Source organism: Poecilia mexicana, unplaced genomic scaffold (assembly GCF_051168715.1).
Source record: "Poecilia mexicana isolate PSO_F unplaced genomic scaffold, ASM5116871v1 scaffold_8, whole genome shotgun sequence".
NCBI classification, from domain to species: domain Eukaryota; kingdom Metazoa; phylum Chordata; class Actinopteri; order Cyprinodontiformes; family Poeciliidae; genus Poecilia; species Poecilia mexicana.
The window spans coordinates 17,836,094-17,851,228 of NW_028263377.1; the positions used below are offsets into that span (position 1 = coordinate 17,836,094).

Below are 15,135 nucleotides of genomic sequence, written 5' to 3' on the forward strand. Positions count from 1 at the left end.
TTTGACCTCGCTGGCCCTGGGCGTTCAGAGCTTGTGTGCTTTGAACGAATATGTCGTTTAGAGAAACATCTGTCTTGACGGCAGGTATTTGATCTCTTTTGTATTTGAAGTTACATAAGTCGATCCCACACAAAACCACAGGCTCTTTCAGAAGAAGGATTAGATTTGAAAGCTATGTCAGCACATACTGTCAACTCCACGTCTGCTGTCTCGGATTAATGCTTGTCCTTCTCACTGGATTAGGATTAAGGTTTTCACAATGGTTAATAAAAGATTAATGGACAGGGTAGGAGGCAAATGCATTTAACATTTCTGAAACAAGCCAAAGTGACTAATTGTTTTTGTCTTTTTGATTAGATTAGTCCAATGATTTTAAATTGATGGCTGTGTGTTGTTGTTGCACTTTGTAAAATTGTACAGTATTAATCTTCATCCATCCATCCATTTTCTTTACACCCTTGTCCCTTGGTGGGGTCGAGAGGGGTGCTGGTGCCCATCTCCAGCTAACGTTCTGGACAAGAGGCGGGGTCGCCCTGGACAGGTCACAAGTCTGTCACAGGGCAACACAGATACACACAGGACAAACAACCATGCACACACTCACACCTGGGGGCAATTTGGAGAGGCCAATTAACCTGACAGTCATGTTTTTGGACTGTGGGAGGAAACCGGAGTACCCGGAGAAAACCCACACATGCACAGGGAGAACATGCAAACTCCATGCAGAAAGACCGGGGCCGGGAATCAAACCCAGAACTTTCTTGCTGCAAGGCAACAGCTCTACCAACTGCACCACTGTGCAGCCTCAGTATTAATCTTTTAGAGCTTAATTAAACTTTGAACATTGAATCTTAACTCAAAAAAAAAAAACATTTAGAAAACAGTGTTTTACCTTCTGCAACACTAACTTTAATTTTAACCAGAAACAATTTATTCTAGGTAGTGCTAGGTAGTGAAAGTTTTTTTTTTCTTTTCTTTTTTTTTTTTTGCAAATTGCAGTGGAATTAACTGTTCAATTGAATAAACAGAACTATAAATGGATGGCTGACTTCAGCATCATTAAGTCCTAGAAATAGACAGACACATTAGGGATAAAGCTTTGGAAAAGTTCAAGGCTAAGGTATAAACAAGATCCCAAACTTTGAATATCTCAACAACTCATTGGTCCATCATCAACCAATGATTGATCAGTTACAAGCCTGCAAAGACATAAAGCCTCACCTAAACTGACAGTAATCAGACTGAAGAAGATTGTGAGATTCAGTTGGGATGACTTGTAAACATCTGTGCACACTCCAAAAAGAACTATCAGAAGTCCTCAGTTTGCAGTGATCTATTTAGAGTACATACCAAACATGTACAAGATGCTCTGGTCAGAAGGGACCAAATGTTTTGGAGAGGCTGGATACATATGCCACCCTTCATTCGCACAAAATGTTGAAAACTACATATCGCTTTGCTTCCACGCTATAATTATATAAGTATATATAAGGCACTGCACATAAAAGAAAACTTCTACTAAAATCCTAATGAGAATAGTTTGCTCCATTGCCCCAAAATTCTGCACCGCTGTTCTTTGAACCAAGCATTCTGTTGAGATACTTTATATCCCTTCACTTTTACTCAGAAGCTCAGATTTTAAGATGTTTAAAGCGACTTAATTCTCCAGGCTGCCAGATGTGTATTTCCCTTGTCTTCCCAGCCTTAAAACATGAGGAACCTTCCTTACAACAGCCTGAAGGGATGTATGCTAACATTGATTTCCCAGCTGGGAGCCTAGCAATTATAGCACACCTTCTCCATCCCTTTAATTGCAAAGGGAGATGCTTCCTGGGTGATCAGACAGCCTGCCCGACACCAGGGAAACTGGTTTCATCACCTTTGAGAGTCTCAGGTAAATGAAGGTGTTTTGAATGCCAGTTAAATAAAGATTGTTAACAGAGAAAGCTGATTCATATCTTCTTATAGCATCAGCTCTTCGTGATGGGAAGCACTTGCTTAAAGCAAGCCTCAGAAAACGCAAGACTCCTTCATGAAAAATGTCGGAGTATATTACAATAAAAAATATTTGTGAGATCAAAACAAATACTATGTTAGTCAGCAGCTCCTTAGAGGTCATTAGTGTTAAAGGACATGGCTGACACAATGTTACTGTGCAAAGTTAAGTGTCACCAAGAGGCATAAAGTGTGTTGTAATATCTCCTTGCTCTCCAGATGGGAAACCTGACACTTTTATTGTTTGTTGGGGTCATGGCAACAACATCCTTTCAGTGGCAGCAGTGGGAGGCTGAAACAGCTAAAAAGTAGTTAAAAGCACTCTGCTAATTAGCAAAATAATGTGCAAGACGGTAAATTAGACACAGCAGTCTGGTTTTCCCTGCAGGGATCCAGCAATGTAAACAGGTATTAAGAGGATAGCCCATTAGCAACACAGCAAATTTAACAAAGGCCCCATTTTGAAACAACATCACACATAAAAACATGACAAAGTATACTGGCAAAACAGATTTATTTTCTACTTCATAAAACCCACATGACTGCAGATTTGCATCAAGATCTCATTTGAAACCATTTGATTTCAGTGTTTGTGTTGTAAATCAGTTCATACAGCAAAAATAGTACCTTTCCCAAATGGCTGCAGATCATGAATAGTGAATACTGGCTGATGCCAAAAAAAAGCTCGCAAAGGCATGTCAATTGAGGCTGAATAAAACTCAGCCATAAAACCAAAGTTAACAGAAAAACCTCAGAAGTAGTAGAGCATGTATTAAATCCTGTCAGGTGTCTCCGAAGGTTGAGAAAGAGATGCTCGTTTTTTTTTGTTGTTGTTTTTTTTATGGGAACAGTGCATAATTAACACACTGCAGTAAAAAAAAAAAAAAAGCTGCACAGAGCAATCAATCCCAGCAGTTTCAGTACAGATCAATACATGTAACTGAGCGGTATGGCTTTTCTCATAAAATAATCTTGTGTTTAGGCATTATGAAAACTGAGGAGCAATTTCATGAAAAATTGATAATAATATCCCCCATAGTGTTGTGCCTGGACTCCCTTTTGGATAAATATAATAAAATAATAAAGTTAAAAAAAAAATCTGCTGTCACATATAATTTTATATCAACTTGACTTTGGCTTACGGCTCAACCAAAAGCATTGTGCTACTGATAGACAGATGTTATATTGACAAACTCAAGATCAAGGTGATGCCATCACTCAGGCCTAATTGACGTAATGAGGACCTATTACTGTATTGATCCACCTGGCGAGTTGCACAGGATCAGCTGAGGTCTATATCGACCCACCTAAGTGGGTGGACAGTCCTCTGAGGGTCAGGCTAATGTTAAAGGGATATTACCAGTTTGTTGGGGAGCTGAATCCTAATCTGATTAGGGTGAAACAAAAGGCAAACGACTTTTAGGTTAAAAATACCTTAAAATACCTGTGCTTCTGGAAAAAATAAAATAAAAATAAAAACACCTCATGGGACTTGAAAACACGAATAACCTGATCAGGCAGCTCTGTGACTTAATATCCTAGCAATAAATTATTATAAAATAGACTTCTGAACTTTTTACACACAACTAAATACTGTACATACACTGTATCGCAATATGTCCTGAATGATTATTAAAAAAACACAGACAAAGAACCAGCATTAGTCTGCCATATCTTGCTTAATCCCAACCAAAGTCGTGACCAGTCATCTTGTAAAACTTCCTATTGAACGGTTTATAGAAATCCCTTAAAGTCTGCACAACCTGCGGGTCAATATTTGGATGGGTCCTGCCTTTCGTTTTTCCCAGGCAGTGTGGCTTGGCGTTCACCTCCGGTCTTTTAAGGCAAGGGAATCCTTTTGTTGGGTTAAAGTGGAAATACTTCTCTGTGACCACCCTCCGAAGTCCAAGGAAGTCCTGAACACGAGCCATCTCACCTGCAGGGTCGGTAATGAGACGCTCTCCACTTACAAACAGCAGCTGCTCCATTGGGAAGAATTGGAGCCATCGTTCAAGGTGTCTGGCATACATGCCGATCTGAACAGCGCTCCATGTGGTGTCAATCAGACCTGCTGATATGTTCTTGAAAGTGAGGCTCTCGAAGGAGGGGATGTCCGGCTTTTTGGAGCGGGTTTGGGTGTAGTCCGAGATGGCTCGGGTGACAGGATTTCGTACAACAACGATCAGTTTGGTGTCTTTAGACATGGAGTAGATCCGAGACGGGACTTCCCTTGTAACAAAGTAGCTGGGGGTCTTCTCCATGGTCAACTGGTCCTCTGACGACTTGGGCATCAGTTCCCTGAAAAATGAAACAAAGAATGTCAAAGACCTATTCCTTTCAACAACACACTACGTGGGTCTTCCTCAACACCGTCAACTAATTCAAACACAGTACAAAACCAGAGGAAGACAAGATTAGCATTGACACAGTCGCTTTGTGTCAGGCTTTAAAAATGCTGCCACACCGGAGCTATCATCATCAAGTCAATCATCATCAAGATGACAATTGCTGACGTCATTAGCTGCATTAACCGAGTCTTTGAATGTACATAAAGAGACAGAAAGTGCCAAGAAGAGAAGAAGTCCTGTCAGTCATAACTGATTCCCTACAAACACAATTTGAAGTTGAAGATGAGTTCGACCTCCACTTATCTCTTTTTATTTATTCTATTTTAAGAGCTAAATTCTGTCTTAAAAGTTGACTATGAAAGACTCCCTACATTTATTAAAACTGACATTAGCCCAACTAAAAAGAGGCAGCATGCTTTGTAAGTCTCTAATGATAAACTTTTGCATTCCTTTGAAGAGAATGCAGAAAATAATTGAGTCTATACCTAAAACTGCTTAATCTATGCTCAAAGACAGCTCATGCTAGTCATAGCTAAAGCCTGTTAACTGCAGCCCTGACTGGATAATGGCTAAAGTGACCCAAAGGGGATTAGGACTAAATCTCACAAGGAAGAGTATTAAAGACTGTTGGACTGCCTTCCTGGCAAACTGGGTGGCTGGTTGGTCTCTAGAGAGAAAGAGAGAAGGATGGATGGCCACTATGATGAGAGTCAATGGTTTGTGAGTAATTCACTAGGGCAAGCAGAAAGAAATTAGCTGCACGGGTTGTATAAAGAATAAAACACGCTACAGGTACAGGTGCATTGTGCTGAAACGATGAGATGATCATTTAGCTTTTTCATTCCCCCAACCACAAAACTTACTTCCCGCAGGCCTTCATTAGAGGATGGTGGCTCACGCTGATTTGACGGATGTCTTATGCTAAGTGCTGTGTGCAGAATATTTAATGGAACGTTTTGAGTATTGGCTCCCAACATATCTCATATAGGCTTCACAGCAGGCAAAAATATAAATTCTCATATATTACAGCGCTTACCAGTATTCCAAGATTGTGATTGTTAGTGCTTGATCTAAATCAAGCGACAGGAAAACTGAGGAGCCATGTCATTAACTTGACTACCATCATTTCCAAACATCTGTTGGTATCCACGCCCTGAGTTGCATTACTCCTCTCCAAACCAAACCCAGCAGCTTTTATCTAAAAAATTTATGTGTATGTGGAGGAAAAAGACAGAAAACTGTCTATGTGATTTTGTGGGTAAGAGAGAAAAACTGATTGATTATCTTGGTATTGCATTTTTTATTATTTCCCCCTAAACTCAAAGGGATGATGACATGAAATCCACCCATTGCTTCATATGCACATGGTAAACTTGAGAGAATATAAACTTCCATTATAAGTTGAATGCAAATATTAAAACTGACATATAATGGTGAGAAGTGATTTTGTGATGATGTGGACGTGCCGTCATGAATGACATATCAACCTAAAGGTTTTAAAGATGCTTCAAAACTGTCTTATTTTGAGAGTTTGTTTAGTAAACAATTCATCAACTTCAATTATTTTAACACAAATTTTGAGTGTGCAATTTTGTATTCATTGTGAATTTTCTCTTTTGTGCACAAAGTCAAAGTTACTTAAACAGGCTGTGGCTCAAATACATACACACACCTTCTGCATGTCCATTAGTAGGTTGAGAAGAAACAATATGCTTTTTGTCATCAAGCATGGTCAGGTCTGTGTTAGTCCACATTAAACTGTTACAAAACTGTTTTCATGCGTGATTTGGTTCAATGTCTTGTAGTAACATTTAACAAAAGTTTCACTACTGGGAGTATGAGACTCCCAACACGATGCTGAACAGATGACACAGTGTATCTTGGATTAAAAGCTTCACCAAATACTTTATAAATATGGTCAGGTATTTCATTCTGATGCTCTACATAAGGCTGAAATTGTGTGTGAACAGATTTCCATTATATGTAGACAATAGCTAGCAATGTTCCCTGCTCCGTAGAGCCTTGGTAACCACTGTTTGTGTTGAAAACCACAAGCCTAATCAACGTAACAGGTACAAGTGACACACACAACTCGATCAGAACCATCTGCAATTATCTTCTGCCTCTCTTGGAAACACATGTCGTTACAGGCCTTTTCTGAAGCCAAAGGGACGCTAAAACCTTACAGTCAATGGCACGAACAAAGCGTGTGAAAAGTACAAGGAGTACTAATTTTGCTGCAAAACACGGCAACATCTCTGACTGGGCAAGCTGGGATAACGATGTTTTGAGAACGGCAATGTGGAAAACGGACAAGAGCTGATCATTATACGAAAAAAAAATCTGTTTTCCCAAATAAATCCACGTCAATTTTTACACTTTCAAGACAGGGGAAGAGGAATTACTGAAAGCTTTGGATGTTTTCTACCAATGAAAATTCTTCTAGACTTGTTGCAAATTAAGATGAAGGCAATAGGAGGGTAGTGAGGGCTCTTGGAAAAGGTGGACAAAAGGACTGACAAAAACAAGAGAGAAATGAGAAACAGCATGAGTAAAGAAAAGATTTTTAGAAACAGGTTTCCCACTAACACTGAAGCGAAGCTGTCATCCCAGACAATGCCTTTACTTTTTCCTTCCTTCCTTCCTTTAGACATAACCCTCAAGTGTAGTGTGTTGTCTTTATTTTGGCTCCCAGACATTCAGGTGTGTTCATTTATAAAAAGCTGCAGGAGAGATAAAACGAGTGTTGTTTACATTCGCGTTTATCAGGAAGCAGGTTCAAAGGTAGGAATTTACGACGTCAGTGCATGCAGCTTTATGCTTTTGTCAGCTCGATGAAGCACTAATTACCTGAGTAAGATCAAAACTGAAATAAGATCAAAACTAGCAGCGTTCTCCCTTTTTGTGCTGGATTCATCTGAACTTACTCTAATTGATATCTGCGTTACATCTTTTTAGAGACAAAGGGCAACACCATAAAACGATCCCCTATTTCCTCCTGCTATTGCACGTTCTTATCCTACCCTGCTGCTCTGTGAAGGATCAGGCTACTCTTGGAATCGTCTCTCTTCTCAAAGGCAAGACGAGAAGTGGTGGTATGCAGCCACTTGGAATAATCATACTATTTTACTGTGAGAAAATGCTCAGACAGAAAGGGATTACGTCTTGAGGAGGACCATCCTCTGGACACTGCAGCCAGTCTTATCAGGTACTGAAAGGCATCTTCATCACACCTTACTGAAATGACCTTCTTACTGGCATTGAAGTGTTCCAGAACAGCAAAGATAGAGACGTTTTTTGTTTTTCTTTTTTTCTCTCCAGCCTCTGCTATTACTGTCAGTAGCTAAAGGCCACATGGAAAGAAAGACATAAAAAGCACAAGAAGGAGAACAACGAGCACATAGGTCATCCTGGAAAAACAAATTAGAATCCTGGAATTTATTTACTTTTAAATGTTGTTGTTGTTGTTATTCTCAAAGAAAATTGAGACAATTTAGTGTTAAGTCATCATAAAGCTTAAAGCTTTAAATGTGTGCAAAACTAACACAAGTTTTGTAATGTAAACCAACACCTTCACCTCTGTTAATTTAGTACAGAGGTAGAGTATAAAGAGAAGCCTAGAACATTTTCCCATCCTGTTTTTACTTTATTTCTGCCTTTTGGTCAATTGTGCAGCATTCAGACTGAGGAATGTGGCATGTTAATGCACTACTTTTGAAGTGGATTATAAGAAGTCACATTCTCACTGAAATGTAATGACCATGCTGAGTTTAATGGCTTAAATTCAAAGTGCCACATCTCTAAATTTGTGTTTTGTATTTTCTCGTTCCAATGAAGAATGTGTTTGTTTTCTATGGCCAGTCAGAAGACATAACAATAAACAGAAAAATCTTGAAATATGAAGCATTTCTTGCTTGATATGAACATTAATATGGAGACCCAAGAAAACGAAGAAATTGCTATATTGCAATACATATCATGTACGTCTATTTACTGATCCACCATCAACTATATTTGAATTAAAAAAGACTTTGATCTTTTATCAAATATTGCTAGTTTATAAAAAATAGGATTTATCGCAAATGTTCAATATAATAGTGTCTATTTTCTAAAGCCTATAATTAATGAAATAAATGTAAAGTAAACGTAGGTTGGATGGATGGGTGGATGGACGGACGGACGGACGGACGGACGGACGGTAATTACCAATTATACATCAAGATCCCTGACTGACTGATTGTTGCATGACTATCAGTGAGTAAATAATTTTATGCACACAGACTTTCACAAAACATTTCTCTCATTTATCCAGAAAAATGTATGCTACATGTAGATGTTTTTTTTTTTGTCTAGTGCTTGTGTGGCCTTTTTTCTGATGCAGTAGGCAACTGTCCTAAATCCATATCAAAAACCACCACTGGACTACACATTTCTTCTGGTCTGGCAAAAATGTCAAGCTGACGTATTATTAAGACAAACAACAGTCTGCAAGTCTTTGTTACTGAGCTTGCGATGACTGAAAACACAAAAGCACTAAAATGCTGCTTGAAGTATCACATTGAATCATTTCAGATAGCGTTGCTGGGTTCTGCAGGAGTCTGAAAATGCATTACGATTGACTGAAAGACGAGAACAAAAAAACCTTCAGCTAAAATTTTAAAAATCTGTATTGTACGTCATAGTTTTTCCAAAATGTATCCTGTTGGAACTGTTACAGAGATGAATTGCAGTTTTTGCATGTGCATTTTCGACTTACGGAGTGGTTTGGAACCATTAAGTAATTCCCCGAGGATACATACAGGTCTGTGAAAGGACCAGCTCAGGGCAAAGCAAGGCTTCAAACAAGCACAACAGGGATGGCTTAAGCGAGCTGCTGCTTTCTCAAGATGCTCCGACTTTCTGTGCAGCGAGAGAGACAGACAGAAACTAGAGACCCATTTTCTCTGAAGACTCCACAAAGGCCTGACATGGAGAAGTGAAAACTCAAGGGGACATAATGGAGAAAGCTTGCTTTGTTTCAGTTCCTTTTTCTCTCAGAGTGCAGCAATAAGTGCAGCGGTTTGACAAATTGCTTCAAGACAGAGCCCAAAGGGGTTGAGCCACAAATGTCCACTGAAGTCTTTGAAATCAGAGGGAGAAGTGTTACTTTAGCAGAAATGACAATTGAAGACGCACCAATAAGGCTCTTACAGATTTCCTGATTTCTTAAAGGTCAGATTTTGACCAATTTCCATCCTTCTGAGGATTATCTGATGAAAAAGATTTTTTTTTCTGAATGATTTTGGTTTTAGTTACTATGCATTTCATGAATAGGGGAAAAATATTTTTTTCGTCAGTCAAGGGAAAACCTGACAGTTTCAATTAGTAACATCTAACTGCTGCATCTCTACTGATGATGTAGATCACATATCTTAAGGATGCTCCTAAAATACATCTAAAATTGGTTTGTACAGTAAAAACTAGTGGATCTGAAACCTGATTGTCTGAATTCCTACTTTAAAGCATCTCATTGTCATGCTGTTCCCCATTCTTTTCATGTCAGTGTGATGCTGATGCATTACTTTGAATCAGTTGATCTTAGTCTTTTCAGCTAAAATGGTCAAGTAAGCAAAAAAAAATAAATAAAAAAATAAAAAAAATAGAAAACTTCCTGGACTACAACTAACCTGCTTTGGGGAAGTCCAGCTCTTCAAACACTGTTTTCTGAAAGTCAACTTTGAGACTAAAAAGCTTTTGAGAATTTTTTTTTTTTCTTTTTTGGAGGGGCAGGTTCCAATGACTGCTTCTTTCTGATGAACTCCTACTGGGCTTCGTCAAAGGACACTTTCACCCTTCTGAACACATTTGCATACAAAGTGAAGGCAGAGAAAACATGTTTCACACTAATTGTCTGCTCCTTTATTGTCAGGGTTAATGCAGTCCTCAGGGGTCCTCCAGCATCCCCTCTCCCTTGAGCACCATAGCGCAGCAGTAAGAAAGGGCTCTGTTTAAATTTACTGCCCTCTATCTGCCACTGGCCTGCACTAAGCTCCCCTGGGGCTCAGAGGAGGATTAGGCCATCTTCTTTTGACACCCTTAGTGAATTTGCGAGAAAGCTTCTCTTTGTTCTTTTTTTGGAGTCTCGAGAGGAAAAACATGATTACAGCAATTAAGTCACATCTACTGTATAAAGCCCAGAGGAGCCTGATCTAAGACTTGGTTCACTAAATGAGTAGTTAATCTGTCCAAAAAAAGAAACATAGGAGGAAGTTATCCCATTGATGAGAAAAGGAGGGGGCGCCAGAGGGAGCCGTTCCCACGGCTTTTGAGAGTTGAGTCCTCCGCTCCTGTGTTAGTAAGCGTGCACAATCGCCTATCTGCTTCTGTTTTTCTTCCAAAGAGTGAAAACATTTTAGAATGTGCACAGCGTCCTGCTGTGTGAGGGCCCATCCTCCGTGTGGGGCTCTCCAACGAGGATGGACATAGAGGGCTGCCAACAGCAGACGCAACTCAATCCCACCGTAGGAGCCGACAAGCCCACCCAACAGACAGCTCCTCTCCCCAACAGATTCCTTATCATTAGTCTGGGAGGCAACAAAGTGAAACATGTCGGGGGACAAATCACTAGACATCTTTGTGGGGTTCCCATATTAATGACCGAAGGGGACATAGGACTTCAGGATGAGTAACTCCACCTTAAAGACAGCAAGGAGTCTTTTCTATATAGTTCTTATCAGATGGTTAATTTGTGAGAAAAAGGAGACTTCATTTAGAATGCATTGATATGATTTTAGTGATTTCATAACCTTATGTAAAAATATCACAACTTTAACGTGGCACTGTATGTTAGCCAGTACAGCATGATTTTATTAAATGTTGTTTTAGAATAATAATATTTTCTACATTATACAAAATAAAGTTATTTTGATTATGAAATAAAAAAGAAAAACTCTACACAATAAGACAGAACAAAGCCTCAAATTTGTCATTCTATTAAGCCAGCCTGCTGGCAATAGGAGCTACAACAGATGAGGAAGAGAATCCTCTGCAGCATAGACAAAACTCTAAAATCGCCTTTCCTATTTGCCATCTACAAGAACTTCATACTGTTTGAGTGGTATGACGGACAACAATAGTGTAGATGTAGCTATTATTTGCAGATGAAAAGTAGACGCTAAAAGTGATTGATTCCAAAAAGGTGACAAGTGTTTGAATTTGTCATTTAGCTAGAAATGCCATGGATATGAAAACAACTCTTAGAAGACTGGTGTTTATACTATGGATGTTTCCAATCTATTCTGGATGCCCAGCCAGCAGCACAGGTGAAGCATAGGAGTCACTTTTTCACACGCAGCAAATGTCCAAAACCGGAAATTCTTACAGGAGCTTAAGCGCGAAGTCCCTTGAACAATGCTTCACTTCCCCCATTGTAGCTGCATGGAGCCAGCTTTGAAACGGTGTCTAGATCCTTTGACACTGCCTTTTGATCCCTCGGCTCAGTCACCTGAGACAACTGTCTTTGATTATTTCTTAATAACAATGTGGCTGCTCTGGTGTGAGATCAGACCATTTGTGGGAACATTTTGTATACATGTTTCATCAACAATTTTCAGAAAATATAATTATTTTTCACTGAGCTCTTTGCAGCTAGCAAAGGGTCTGCACACTGAAATGCAGCACAAGGACACCCGTTGCCATGACAGGGAATAAAAATGTTGCATTACACAGTGTGGAACATGCAAGCAACTCCAGATTCCAGAAAAATGTTCTAAAGAAATTACTGAAGCTTCATTAATACCCTGTGACTTCTTGAATTAGATACACTCAAATAATCACATGTACAACTTATCTGATTCTCTGATTCTTCTCTCAGTGAGAGTTAGAGGCTAAACTTCAAGACACACGGTAAGAAAAAAGGGGAAAAAAAAAAGAAACCTACTACTGTGTTATTTGGTAATTACAAATCTGACTGAACAAATACCACATGTGGGATTCCTCCAGTGGTCCACTTTAATTCATTATCTAAAACTAAGGTTACTAAAATTTTGCACTGCTTCATTTTTTTACCATATGAATGCTGATGACTCAGCTTTATATTTCTATGTCATCACATGATCACAGACCATTGCAGTCACTATAAGACAATTTCTTCTTGCTTTTGATGAGTTCCTTCCTAAATGTATAAAAACAGAAGCTATTCTTCTACTTCTTCTTCTTCTTCTTTTTTTTTTCTTCCATAACTGGATGGTTAGAAGCCGGTGCTAAATTAGACTCAAAGAGGCTAAAGATGTGAGAAAATGCAAATACCTTGGTAATCAAACAACCAGCTGCAGGACATCCAAAATGCAGCTGTCAGGTTCCTGAGCAATACAAGCATTTCCCACTAGTCTTTAAATCACTGCACTGACTCCCCTGTTTGTGTCAGAATAACAGAGAACTAGAAGCAAGGAGAAACAGACTTTAATTTCTATGTTCCTCACCACTGGAATCAACTGTCTCAAAACATGGAAGTCCAAAAACATCTGTTTTCTAGAGCTTATTCGTGAAATTCGAAGATTGTCTTTTCAGTTTAATTTACGTCTTGGTTTAATTAACCTGTCTTTCTGATCACGTGATGGTTGGATTTTGCTTTCTTTTGTGCCCCGTTTATTCTAATTTTCTTTACTTCTGCTTCTTCTGTCTTCTTGAATAATGTTATGCAAACAAACATCTCTTTCCCGGGTGTTCGAATATACAGTCACTGAAAATTTGGGCCTGGACTTTGTTTTTTTTTTTTTTTGTTTTGTTTTTTTAGATCTAGTGCAGTAATAAGTCTAATGCTAATAATAATAAAATGATTACTAATATATACCTGTACCACTCCAGTCCCTTGTCGTAGTTGCGGTCGAAGAAGTGCGGCTCTGCTCCCACCGCCCTGATGTCTGGATGCAGCCGCAGAAACTCCAGCAGCGCCCGGGTCCCTCCTTTCTTCACCCCGATGATAATAGCTTGGGGCAACTTTTTGCTCTCCGTCTCATTAAGAAAACCTGACATGGCGCCATCGTCCACCGCCTTTGCCTCGCTTCTTACTTCGTCCCACTCGTCTCCCCTGCTGTCCAACTCATTCTCGTTATTCAGTAGGTCCCTGGACGCTCCCAGAGATGAGTCGCGATTGTCAGTCGCAGCGTCGTTCTCGTGTCTCCTCACCGAGCTGTACGTCAGGTTTGGGACTGTAGAGCAGTAGCCAACGCAGCAATATATCATGTAGACCCAGAGGGACAACATGATGCAGAAAACAAATAGTTTGTTCCTCACGTGGGATGATGGCACAACATGTAAGCTGTGTAAAAATGGACTATATTCCATAGGAACTCCGTGGAAAAGTTAAACTCCAGCTTTAAGGCATCTTGATGTCGCAGCCCGACTCCTTTTGACGCGGTTGAAATCCTGCACGATATTTTTTTCCAATCACAATTTCTGCTCAAAATGGAAAGGAAAATGGGGAAAACGTGTGATAGATGCGCCCTTTTCTTTAATCATGCCCCGAGAAGATACACGGGTTTTTTTTTCTTACTTTTTTCCCTTCTAAATATGCGAAAACAAACATTCAGGATACCACCAGTTGAGCGGCACCCTGAGCGCAAAGGAGTTTATCTCTCATCACTTGTTCTCAATGTATGAGCGCTCAACCTGAGAGGCACTAATTATCAGCTGCGTCAAATGCAAGAGAATGAGACGTGAAATTGTTTCCTGTGCAACCTATCAAAGTAAAAGCACCCCGACATGCGATTTAACAATAAATTAAAAATTATTCTTAGAAAAGCATTCCCTTGCAACAGTTATCCGTTTCAGTGACTCGTTCAACTGTGACTTTAATGTTATAATTAAAGTAATTAATGAAATAATAATAAAAACCTTTAATGCAATATAAAAAAAATGCTAGCACTTCATGCTAAATAAATTTACTCAGCTTTTAGAGTTCGAATTTGTGTGCGAAAGGTTCAATGATTAGAGTTATTTTATTTTGAAAGATGAATGTTAATTTTCAATTTTGCCTTTCTGTCTTTGCCTAATTATATCTGATTGATGCAATGACAAATGGCAGCAGCTGAATTGTACAGGACTTAAACATATAATGTCACGATGCATACAGCATTACACAGTTAATGTAAGTATTAGGATTTCTATTATTATTATTATTATTATTATTATTATTATTATTATTATTATTATTATTATTATTATCTTCTTCACTTTTTAAATAGAAATTTTAAACTTAAACAGGGTTATGTGTTAGACTTCTGCTTCTGCTAAATCCTCTTCAGCTATTTAGTGTGGGGTATACAAAGTACAGCTGAAAGTATTGCTTATAGAACGATATTGATGATAAAGTATTCTTTAAAGCTAATTATCAAAATTATTTTAAGTCATTCTAAAATGTCAGGATTTCTCTCTCTTCATGAAGAGAGTTAAAGTTCATTTTCACCTGGTATACAGTTGTTCCTTATAGGTAATCACACTACTTGTCTTGTTTCGTTTTTAAATTTGTGTTTAGTTTTAAATTACCAATATTTTGTTTTACTTCACCTTCATGATGCATTTGAAAAACCATTACAGTTGACTGCTTATGAAAAACATGTAGTAAACAAGTAAATTATAGACTACTTGAAACACTTCCAACATTGAATATTATCTCCATGCTTATCACTGGTTATTTGCCAATTAGATTATGTTTCCACAAAGACCTGAGGTTAATTGGAATTTAATGATCTGATACCTGCTGAGAGCAACGTGACACAGTAAAAAGGTGCCACGCATCAGCTGTTTGGTAACG

At 38.8% G+C, this 15,135-nt stretch overlaps 1 protein-coding gene across 1 annotated transcript; it reads right to left on the minus strand.

Annotated features, from left to right (window-relative positions):
- Positions 1-2,492: 2,492 nt before the first annotated feature.
- hs3st3b1a (heparan sulfate (glucosamine) 3-O-sulfotransferase 3B1a) lies at positions 2,493-14,030 on the minus strand. The gene is made up of 2 exons (XM_014987794.2): positions 13,174-14,030; positions 2,493-4,293 (listed from the first exon to the last, which is right to left on the minus strand). Exons 1-2 carry the CDS (start codon positions 13,665-13,667, stop codon positions 3,675-3,677), a joined length of 1,113 nt encoding a protein of 370 aa, XP_014843280.1. The 5' UTR covers positions 13,668-14,030; the 3' UTR covers positions 2,493-3,674.
- Between the last annotated feature and the right edge of the window lie 1,105 nt (positions 14,031-15,135).

Coding starts and splice junctions, on each gene's coding strand:
- hs3st3b1a (XM_014987794.2), bottom strand. CDS start 13,667: ATGGAATATAGTCCATTTTTACACAGCTTACATGTTGTGCCATCATCC. Junction 4,294..13,173: donor AAGGGACTGGAGTGGTACAG/GTATATATTAGT, acceptor TTCATTTTTCAG/GGAACTGATGCCCAAGTCGT.